Source organism: Papilio polytes, unplaced genomic scaffold, assembly GCF_000836215.1.
Source record: "Papilio polytes unplaced genomic scaffold, Ppol_1.0 DF823923.1, whole genome shotgun sequence".
Lineage (NCBI taxonomy): Eukaryota > Metazoa > Arthropoda > Insecta > Lepidoptera > Papilionidae > Papilio > Papilio polytes.
In genome coordinates, this window is record NW_013525281.1 from 5,217,410 (window position 1) to 5,229,626 (window position 12,217).

At 33.8% G+C, this 12,217-nt stretch overlaps 2 protein-coding genes across 2 annotated transcripts; both read left to right on the forward strand.

Annotated features, from left to right (window-relative positions):
• Positions 1 to 1,728: 1,728 nt before the first annotated feature.
• Positions 1,729 to 3,185, forward strand: LOC106102295 (calphotin-like). The gene is made up of 4 exons (XM_013281718.1): positions 1,729 to 1,917; positions 2,104 to 2,259; positions 2,436 to 2,681; positions 2,929 to 3,185. The coding sequence occupies exons 1-4, from the start codon at positions 1,738 to 1,740 to the stop codon at positions 3,043 to 3,045; spliced, it is 699 nt and encodes a 232-aa protein (XP_013137172.1). The 5' UTR covers positions 1,729 to 1,737; the 3' UTR covers positions 3,046 to 3,185.
• Positions 3,186 to 6,372: 3,187 nt separating this feature from the next.
• Positions 6,373 to 8,378, forward strand: LOC106102272. Its single transcript, XM_013281697.1, has 2 exons — positions 6,373 to 6,447; positions 7,946 to 8,378. Exon 2 carries the CDS (start codon positions 7,956 to 7,958, stop codon positions 8,301 to 8,303), a length of 348 nt encoding a protein of 115 aa, XP_013137151.1. The 5' UTR covers positions 6,373 to 6,447; positions 7,946 to 7,955; the 3' UTR covers positions 8,304 to 8,378.
• Positions 8,379 to 12,217: the final 3,839 nt, after the last annotated feature.

Here is a 12,217-nt window from a genome sequence, read left to right on the forward strand (position 1 = left end):
AAACGGCAGTACAATAATGTCATTATACTCGTATATACTTATACTCGTAATAGATGAAACGAAAACTTGTACAGCAGTATTATATATTCGGCACTGAACTTACGCCAGCCTGCGCTAGTCCATGCGCGGAACAGCTGCAGTCGAGAGAAAAAAAATCAAATATACACATATTGTAGAGATAAAACTAATTTAATGAAAAAAAGAAATGCTAAATCTCGATTAGCCACCAAAATAACATTAATTTGAAACAAAAAACAAAACCGATTTCCAAACAAAATAAACTAAAAACAAAATATTCTGAAAGTTAACAATACACTAAAAAGTAACGAAATTATTCCTTGAATTACTTAAACCTCCTTTGTAGTTATATTGTATACAATGTAGAATTGGTATTTCCAATTGAACAAAGTTTGCCATAGTTTTTGCTGTCTGAACGTAATTTATCAGGTATATCATTTAGATATTGGGTAACTATCTAATAAAAGTTATTGCCAAATAAATTATTACCTATATATCTAAATTATAGTAGAAAAATTCCAATTTTTTTAAATGCAATATGGCGCGAATTTTGATTTATAAGTAGGTACATTGAACGTTCAGGTTTTTTTAACGCGTAATCTAATAATTGTAAAGTTATACTTAAACATGACTTACATGTGATATTACTTGGCATATGTTTAACTACTGTTAAGCGCTACATCAAGCGCACCACATGACCGGTGTGATTCAATCCACGTTACGTAGCAATGTGTTTTTGTTTTCTAATTTCACATTTTGAAGTCAATCAATCAATCCGCATTAAGCCAGCGTGGTTGGCTGCAAGGTTCACACTTGGCCAGTACAGTTGGACAGTAATGCAGATAAGGGATGTGTTGTATGGAGTCACTGGTGCCAGTTAGTGTTTACATTATGCTAGTTGAAAGCTTGTCTAGATATTTAGTTCTATATTCAACTGTACTGGCCATTTGTGAACTGGGCACAATAGTTACTTGTTATTCGGGTTCATATTTAACCAATACTGTTGAACAATTGTGACAATCAGTCATAGCTTTTATTGACTCACTGGTGACAGCGTTCACACTGTGCCAGTTTATTGACATTCCAGTTATTGAGCGTTAGTTACTCTCTTACTGTACTGGCCAAGTGTGAACTTGGTAGTGGGAACGTATAAGCTGTCTACGGATAAACTTAAACCTACGTAAATCAGATTTTGATGGACACAAACAAAACATTCTGAGGATAAGAACAAGGTCATGAAAGTTATAAATAATACTTAAAGTCTTGAAGAATTGATTTGGGAAAATGAGACTTCGAATAAATATATTAGGATTGTTTCGGATAACCTTTAAAGTATCGTTAACTAAATCTGATGACAATCGAAAGTTTGGTCGAAGTAAAACTACCGTGACGCGTAATCTTGATTTATGACAACATAATAAAGTTTTAGGACCTTCCTTAGATATGAAAATTTAATCCTAAAGCAATAACATTTTGGTGATATGGTCTATAATTTTTATCAAAAATTGTAACTATATATATTTGGTTTTATTTTTTTACTGTCATATTCTTACAGGACAAGGTAAGTAGTCTACGATATCTTTTAAACTACATCAAGATTAATATTGATATTAAAAAAAGAAAAAACATTATTTTGCCGACAAGATAAAAAGAGTAACTAGAAAAAAAACATTGTAATATAAAACATTAGTCGTTTAATTCCAGAAAAAAAAAACAAAGATGAAATTCTTCGCTGTTTTCGCCGCCGTGTTGGCTCTGGCCGCTGGTTCCCCACATGCATGGACGCTACAAGAGCTGTCCGATGCCCTGCAGAACCCGCACACTAACCCCGAGTACATCCCTTACTTAGAGCATGCACTCAACCAGATGATGGAGGAACTGCACGCCGACAAACCAGTCGTAAGTAAATTCTATTACTTTAATTATGGAATCAGAATACATTTTGAAAACAATATAGAGACTTATAGAAAAAAAAACTTCAGACGAGTAACCAATAAAATGTCATTATTTGTGCCGATTTTAGAGAAAAATAGGTAGTAAAGAATAAATAGTTAATTAAAATGAGAGGTTTTATAATATTTCCAGGCTCCAGTCGCTGTCATCATGCCAACAGCATCCCAATGGACCCTGGAAGAGTTGTCTAACGCTCTCCAGAGCCCTACCACCGACCCCGCCATCGTTCCCTACCTTGAAGATGCCCTTAACGCCATGATGGACGCTCTCTTCAACGGACAACATATCGTAAGTCGATACTTAAATGTTAGAAAGCCTGCATTACATCAGCGAAAAGAATTCAAAAATAAATAGCCATTTCACATTATCCGCTATTTGATATAAATATTATATAATATTATAATATTATTTCTCAAAAGAGACGTTGATGATTTGTTCATATTTATCTTTTATTTCTTTTACAGGAGACCATGCCAGTCGTCATCCCTGTCGAGCTGGCGCCCGTCCAGGCTGGCAGTCCCATCATCACTGCCCCAGTGATCGCTACCCCAGTTCTGCCCACTCCCATCTTACCCGAGGTTGTCCCTGCCCCAGTCATACCCAGCCCTGAGGTGCCAGCCCCCGAGGTGCCAGCTCCCGAAGCCCCCGCTGCGGCCCCCGCCTCCAGCCCCTTGGTCCAGATCATCGTCAACATCAACCAACAAGAACAGGTAAGAAGATGTTTGCTGTGACTTGGTACGTGACCAGGACAACTAGTATATGTGCTAAGTTATGTTCTAAGAAAAATGTGAAAATTAAGTTGAAAAAAAGATTATAATATGAGAACTTAATAAGTAGTAATTTTGATAGAAATAAACTATTTGAATTATTTTAGAATTTAACATGTGATTAATAATGCAAGATAGTATGTTATTGCTTTTAAAACACTGCTGTTATAAGTTTTGTTCTAAATTTCAGGTTGCGGTGAGCCCTGTCGCCCCTGAAATTGCCCCCACCCCCGTCATAGTTGTTGATGAGGCAGAAAACATCAGTGTCAACCCCGTTGACGTGATCGCCATCCAACCCCCCATGTAAACTCAAGATAACCTACACCCCACAAAACAAGCAGCCAAGGAAAACTCGAACCCGAAAACAAAACAGATTGCTATATAAAAACATATTGAAGAATTTCAATAAAATTACCATCAAATAATGTTTATAATAGCTATACTGTAAATATATTGACTTGACAAATATGATATTACTCTTTAGTTTTATTTTAACTTTTTTTGAATTACCCAACGCTGTAATACTTAACAAACAGTATACACTTAGTCGGCCGTAAAGTCATAAATTTTTTCATTAGCTGCTTTGCTTCTATCTATTTTCGCAATGTTTGTCAAATCTTGCATTGGCGCTGCAAGGATTTTGCAACAAAATTATTACACGCGATAACAAAAGAACTTACATCATGTTTATGTATGGTAAAGATTGAATCACGTGCAAAAACAACTTATGTTTCCCCCCCATTATCGACCTGTCAATATTTTTTATCTTATCTGTCATGGAATCGTCTCGGTAATGTCATTTCACAACGATTTAAGAACTGCGGAAGGTCATTGGAATTTAAAATGATCAAAGGTCAATGATCAATCAATAATCTTTTTTCTTTTGTTTTCATAACGGATCTCGATGAAATTTTGCACAGATGTAGTTGATAGTCAGAAAGAACACTCACTTTTTTTAATTCGCGTCGCAATCGAAAGCTGGTGGAGAAATAAAACTAGTTATATACTACGAGTGTTGAGATTTGCATCGTCGTTGCTTGTGAGTACAGTCCATCCCTCCGTCCAAAAGTTGCAGTTTGTAATCTCCAAAACAACTGGACGATTGTGACTGGGCTCAGGTGTTCATATTTTCCAACACCGATGGAGCAAAATTCAATTAAAGTTTTTTTTTTAATTCCAGAATTTTTCTAAAAATCTATGCCATCTCTGGACGCATATGCTATTTAAAATAATATATAAAAATTTATTGGGAAATACATCTGTTATCATATTTTTATCTTTCTGAAAAAACCTGAAACCAAATCATGTACAGTTTTGGGTATTTCAAATATAACGTTAGTTATCTTATTGGATGAGATCGCAATTCCTTGTGTATAGCGGAAGAATTTGTACGAAACGAAATGCCGGATAAACGTAGTCGTAATCAAGCTGATAATTTTGACAGGCAGCGGTCAAGACAAACGGCTTTTTATAGTATTAACTAGCGCTTGCCCGCGACTTTATCAATGCAGTATTATTATAATAAAAAGTAACCTATAATTAAAAAAAGAAGCGTAGTTATCATCCAGTCATACTTAAGACAGGATCAGTCTAGCTGATTCGGAGACTACGCGGAACAAACGCGGTACTGCGGATAGACAAACATTTAATACAGTAATAGTTTTTCGTTATAACTATGGCAAAGTCGCAATCTTTCATGTATATGTAAGGATAACATAAATTTATTTAGAAACGAGCTGGCACCTGCAAACTTAGTTAGCGCAAATTTACACGTCTGTTACGTCATTTTGACAGCGGGGAAATAAAAAAGTAGCCTATAATATGCCTATCCATGTCAGCTGCCCTCCAGTGAAAGTCTTGTCGAGATCGGCCCAGCCGTTTCTCAGGTTGCGGCTTGCGGAAGACAGACATAAAAATTTTAAATGCGATTTTCGTTATCAGCAACGCAAATACATCATCTTCCCGAATTATTACAAACACTTTAATTTTATTATATATATATAGAAAATGACTCATCCTTTACAAGCGGTGCACAAAAGGTTTCTCGATTACTACACTACACCTTACACTAACACCGACCCAGTCTTAGTACCGTCAGTTAACGCATGACGTCATATGGCCATCAACAAAGTTTCTGCGCACGAGTAAAAATTGGTCATTATTACCTGTTTCATTCTCATATTTTGAACATAGAGTTATTCTAAATTCCTTGGAAATAACAGGGATAATATTGTTTGTCACAAATATCATGTATTCTTAGTATTCAATACTATTCACTAATTGTGATTAATAATAATTCACTAATTGTACCAGGAAAAAATAGTCATATATGAGTAGCTATAATATAATTTGAATTTGTAGTAAGAGCGTGCGCACCTTTGAATAAACGATCGCCCCACTGTTGTGCGATTGTCCATTGTTTCGCAGATAATTTAACTGTTTAGTTGCACAACTGAAAATCGAGTAGCGTTCGCACCTCCATTTAAGCTCATAGAAATCAAAGCGAGGCAAAACAGTTGTGCGATCGTTTGGTCAAAGGCGTGCTCGCTCTCTAATAGACATCAAGTGTTGAAATTGTCAAGTGAAATGGTTGCTATAACTATCGCTTCGTTTTTATTCGCTAATATCATGGAATATAACCGGGAGAAATACACTTCAAATAACAGTTTGATAACAAGAAGACTTCGGTTAGCCTAAAAACCGTATCTAAAGTACACATTTCGCAAAAAATGGCAAAAGATAATGTAATAGCACTTATAGTGTCCTAAATTTAGGGCATTTCGTACATTTAGAAGTTCCTGTCTTATACTACTAGCTTTCGCCCGCGACTCTGCCCGCATGGATATAAAATAAAAACCAACGTAAGTAGCCTATGTGTTCTTCCAGACTATCCTGTATACAGACTATAAAAATAGTAAAAAAATATAAGAGATTAACTTAAATTGAACACTATCTTTAAATCTACACTAATATTATAAAGAGCAATGATTTGTACTTTTGTATGTACTGAAATAATTCAAAAACTACTGGGCTGTTTTTAAAATGCTTTTACCGTTAAAAAGGTCAAAAGGTTAATCTATCTGTGAGTGACATAGGTTATATTTTAATTTCACGCGGGCGAAGTCGTGAGCTAAAGATAGTGAATAATAAACCACTAATGTACATATTTTTGTAAAAATATCTGAAACATGGAACTATTGACGTAATACGGAAACAGGAGTTTTTGCTTCATAGAATTGATAAATCCAAACAAACAGATCCAGATGTACGGATTGATAACTTTTATATAGTTACAAAGAAACTTCGTAAAGTATATTTACTAAAAAGGAGTTTATGCATTAAAATCTCTTTTTTTCCTTGTTTATTATTTGTTTCAAAATAGTAGTGAAATCATTGATGAATCAAATTACTTATAAATGATAAACAAAATTGACGAATTTCTCGATATATAATAGAATATGTCGTCATAATATTCGAAAATAGATATCGAAGTATTACATGGGAAATTATTTCATGCGAAAAATTAACCGCAACATGTGGGAGATTCGGTATCAGGTAGATAAAGGTATGGTACAGTCATAGATATGATGACAAGCCCACCCTTATCTTCCCGTGCTCGACTGTGATTTATAAAGCCGGGAATACACAAGCTGTCGCCAGTTCGCAGCTACGCTTCACGACACATCGTGCCATCTGTTCCTTACTAAAAGTAAGTTGTTTTAAACTAGCTTTAAAAATGTGCTTGTTTTACATTCTTGCGTAGATTATTTAAGTCGAATAAGAATGCTTTTTTAAGCGAAGTTAAGTTAAAATTTTCAGTATTAATGTGAAATAAATATTTTATTATTTCGGGGGCTTTTAAGTTAAATGGGAATCGGAATCTTTTCTGTACGCATAAAGTTTTCGATGATGTCAATAATTCTGTTTATGATTGCGTCCGTTGAGTATTTCGTTGTAAAATTGACTCTTACTTTTGTAATTATCTAACTTAATACTATAAATGAGAAAGTTTATATGGATGGATGGTTGTGTGTTAGAGCTTGTAGCTTAAACGGCAGAACGGATCTCGATGAAATTAAGCATAGATGTAAATGATAGTCTGGAAGATCACATATGCTACTAAATGTTTTTAATTCCATGTGTTCGGAGCCGCAGCTGATAGTTTCTTTTTAAACTTACTTCAACATAAAGTAAAGAATATATTGGCTTGTTTTTCCATTTTAAAAAACGTCAAACACGGTCTTTGTTGTTAAAAGGAAATTATTAATTATTCTAATCAGATATGTATTTTTGCGCGACATAAGACTGCTTTTAATAATAATCAATCAACATAAGTGTGATAAAATAATTAAATCTGGAAAAGAATTTAATCAAAATTAAACTAAATTTAAAAATAACGAGATACGAGTACTAAAGCGATATACAAACAAAATAATCCTAAGTGATACTTTTTTGATTAATAATTCGATGAATACTTCAAATATTATTTTATTTACCGGTTATTTTAAGTTGTAAAAAAAATGAATTAGTTACTTCGCTGAACAAAGATCGCTTAAATATTGATGAAATGTATAAACCCGTAAAATTAAAACTCCTTAAAAATCCTGCGATTTTTTGTTTACAATAAATTTAACTACAGTCGATTTTAAACTGTAAAACAAAGAAGTTATGGTTTAAAATAAGATAAATGAAACAATGTAAAAACTATGCGCACTTTCGCACTTACTTAATGAGGTTGCCTTATTTAGTGAAGCGATGTTTCTAAAAGGAAAACCAAATTAAACATTAAGTTGCCTGTGAATTTTAAAACAGTTTGTAAGCTTTATTCAAGTACTGCGATGTTTTTATCCCTTTACTGGTGTATTGTAATAATAAAAGTTAAAATATTTGAAACATTTACATAAAATTATTAAAAAACTTGAATTGTATGAACTCCTTTTACATTTAAAAAATCGACAGAAATCTCCTATATTATTATTTACTAACTAAAGCCTTCAAGGAGGACTAAAAAGTTTTATCGTTCTGTTCTATCTTTGTAGCCTTGCTATTTACTATTTACTTGTTTGTAATTACTAATTTCTTCATTTTTATCAAAAGGACTGTTAACATATTATTTTTTCTACCATCATTGCGTAATATCGTAATAAAGCAAGATACATTGTCGAAATTAAAATCAAAAATTAATTAATTGAATATTGCCTTCACAGAACACCAAATATGTCTCTCCCAACAATCACAATCGATGAGCTGTCAAAGGGTGTCGACGACCCGACCACCAACGCCAGCTCTAAGAAGCTTCTAGAAGGAATCCTCAATGACTTCATGGACTTGCAGTACGGCAAGGAAACTCCCTACACCACCGGCAAGCAAGTTATCCCCAGCGGTTGTTCTGCCGATGATTTGGACAGCGCTATTGCTGACGATACTACCGATAAAAAATTTAAAGCTGTATTTGTTAAGATCTCAGATGTAAACAAGAGTGGAGACCTCACCCCGCAGACCAATAATGGTGGCTGGGACCCTAAGTACACTCCCGTCCTCGTCCTTGTTACTCCTAACCCTTAGATTAGTTGTTTAAGTTATTGTATTCTTTCATAATTTAATGATTGTAATGTTTAAGTAATAAATTTGTTGTATCTATTTATTTGTTTTAATTGTTTTGATCATAGATAAGATAAAAAACACAATGTGAGTGGTAAAAGTAACAGTGGTAGAGCCCGCTTTAACATCTTCGCACGAATGGGCCGGCTCACCAGGTGTAATACCACGACCACACACAGGCGTGAAGTGGAAGAAATTCCGCGTTTCCTCTGATGAGCGTGGTGCCGGAGGCCACATTTTAGTCCCCTTCCCTTTCCACCCTTTTTTTAATAAGGAAGAATGGGAAGGAAAAGTGGATTTGACGGTAGAGGAATCGCATAGAAAGGGGAAATGTCCTCTTTATGTGCGTCTCCTCATCCTCCCTCCTCAGTTAAGGGAAGGTAAATAAAAAGTAAAATGTATGAGATAAAATGTAATGATGCAGATGAATTATATGAAGCATAATAAAGGCTCTGGCTTCCATGCTAGAGGAATTGTATAATTAAAAAAAAAAAAGGGTAGGCAAAGCATCTGCGATTGCGGATGTTTATGGGCAGCGGTCGCTTTCCATTTCGGTGGATTCAGGTGGCTTGCTCATTTGCCATTTATGGTATCTTATAAAAAAAAGGGAAGTGTTAGCATTTTGCTATTAACAATAAATCTAATCACTAGCTCACTATACGTACTTACTAAGGGGCTCAGAGCCTATCCTAAGTGCAAGAATCCTACCTTTGATTAAACTATCGCACAACTGCTGTCTGATTGTCGATTGTTTAGAAGCCTATTCAACTGTTTCGTTGTACAAAAATCGAGTAGTGTGCTCACCACCATATAAAAATATACTAATAAAAGCTGGACTAAACAACTGTGCGATAGTTTAGTCAAAGGTGTGTGGACCCTTATAGTTGGGGTGACTAGGCCATAGTCAATCACGTTGGATCACTGCAGGTTGGTTGACTTTACGCATATCTTTGTATTTCTTTGCCGATACTCAGGTTGCACCGCCATGATTTCCTTCATCGAAAGAACGCCGGGTAAATTATATACATACGTAATTCGAAAATCACATTGGTATATGGCATTCGAAAATAGGACTTGTAGTTTACAAGTCAAACGCTTAAACCTCCGAACCACCTATGCTTTTACAACAAGAAGTTAGTTTTTTTTGGGTTAATATGTATATATTTATTTATTATACAACTCAACACTACGATTCAGGAATATAAATACAAAAATATATTTCTATTTCACACTTTCAACTTCCCACGTAATAAAACTCGTTGAAAACTGATCGCATATAAATTAAAATAGTTTCCGAATACCGATGTACCTAGTTTTCCATAACTAACAGGATATTGGAAATCGATTTAAGTTGTGGAATTGAAAATTAGTTCTGTACTCGTGGGTATTTTAGTTGTGGTAACGAATTAGAATACGTCAATGCTGATCACACTAGATTTCGACAAAAAAACATGAGGTATATACTGTCCTACCTATATTCTCATTGACAAAATAAAGATGACAATAATATATAATTATCTTACTAATATTCTTTTTTTTATAACATATGGTAAACGAGCAAGCGGCCACCTCAATCCGTCAAAATGACGAAGCAACCGCTGCCCATAGACATCCGCAATTGCATATGCGATGCCTACCCTTATCCGACGGAGGAGGAGACGCACATAAAGAGGATATTTCCCCTTCCTATGAATATCCTCCACCGTCAAATTCTTCCTTCCTCTTCCCATCCTCTTCTTGTAAGAAAAGGGTGGTAAAGAGAAAGGGACTAAAATAAGGCCTCTGGCACCACACTCATCAGACGAAACACGGAATTGGTTCCATTTCACGCCTGTCTTCTGTGTTGTCGTGGTATTACACCGGGCGTGCCGGCCCTGCAGTGCTAAGATGTTAAAGCGGGCACTACCACTGTAGATAATATAAATGTAATATTATAAATGTTAAAGTTTAAATAGATAGATGGATCAATGTTTGGTAAACTACGGAACAATAGGAGATGGGAGGATAGTCTGGAAGAACACATGGGCCACTCTGTTTTTGTTCAAATTAGAGGCGAGCGGAGTCGCAGGCGAAAGCTAGTATATCTATAAAGAAAGGGTGTTCATGTTAGTCGTGGAAATGGCTGTGTACTAAAAACCTAAATTAGACGATTTAGGTTTTCAGGACTGGTGTTGTAATATAAAAATGGACAATTGCTATTCTTTTATTTCAGGAAAGGACATGTGCCATCTAGTTTTTTTTATTAATAATACGTAATAATCCAATTGATTCTATTGCTTATTTTCAGGTAACCAACTAAATCAATGTTATTTAATTCGAAAACCTTGTTGATTTTAGTACATGTGGAAATTCTATTATGTTGAGTGTATATGGACTTGTAATTTATGTAAACTAAATTTATGTTTCCGTATATAAACAATCCTTATCACGATAAATAGTGCTTGACTTGATAAAAGTAATGGAAAAGTATGTACATGCTCGGATAGTATGATATAAATCTATAAATTTATTGATAAATATTTAGTGTTGTGAAAAATATTTTATCGATATCTTAACATGAAAACTTGATTGTGTTTTTAAATGTATTGACAAGTTTCTATGATAATTTTTGTCTATTTTTTTTATAATGTATTACATAGAATATGAAATAAATTGTATTAAAGTCTCTAGAAATTTCTAGGATAACATTACCTGTTACTAATGCCCGCTTGATCCCTTCTTATGTGTACTATTATCCGACTTTAGGCGAATTTACGGGACATAAAATTTTATTAACGAGAATTGAGTAGCGTTCGTAAAAACCTTACTTGTTTGAGTTTTATCTTGTAATATCCGATTTGGTCTTTACGTTTCTGTAGTTAGTTTTATATTTGTCTATTTTATCACACAAATATAAGTAAACACTCTTGTGTGTTTCTGACAGCTTGCTGTCATACGATAGTAGGAATTACTGCCATATTCATTACTTATTTTATTTTATAATGTATTGGTGGGTAATAATTTATTTTAGTATGTACATAAAAGTAAGGCGTTATCAGTCCTTATATTTTATTTGAAAACAATTTTATTTACAATTTTTCAATTTGAAATCGTAAATAATAATATTTTAAATTATATCTTAACTATTTATTACTAAACTAATACTACTTACTAGTAATAGTACTATCAGATTTTAACTAATATAATGAATACTTTTTTAAGATCGATATTTCAGAATATCAATGTCGATATTTATCTTAAATTTTTATTACCCGGCACTAGTTTTGATAACTTATCGCTTATCTAGTATAGTAAATTGAATGATTACTAGGAATCGTATCGTATATTTTTTAACTGAATCACAACAATGTCTAACGGTTCTGTTCGTCTGTTTATAGATTTTATGTTTATAATTATAGTAGCTGTTCCCGTGCGGCTTCATTCGCATGAAATTATGAAAATTTTATTTTACTGTTTACATTTGTCAAATTATCGATAGCAAATGTCAAAATGACATGACATGACAAACCTTGGCAATCTTACTTTCTTGATGTTGGCAACAACTTATGGTCTCTTTCCCACATTAGGGTTTTTATCCAAAACATTTACCCCTTAAGTTTAATGACGTGAAAATATATAGCCTAAAGCGCCTCGTAAGTGTAGGGTTTTTTTTTATTAAAAAAAGAATTTAAAAAAAATATGCAAATGCTGAAATCTTAGGCACCAAAGAAGTGTGTTTACGCTTTATTATAATAAGTATAGAAGTATAGATTATATAATATAGATTAATTTAGTCTAATTGTATTTATGTTTTTTTTGCTATGAAACTTTACTTGCATTTAGAAAATGATTTGATAGACTGTCTTATAGCGTCTTAGTTCTTTCGACAATTTGAATTT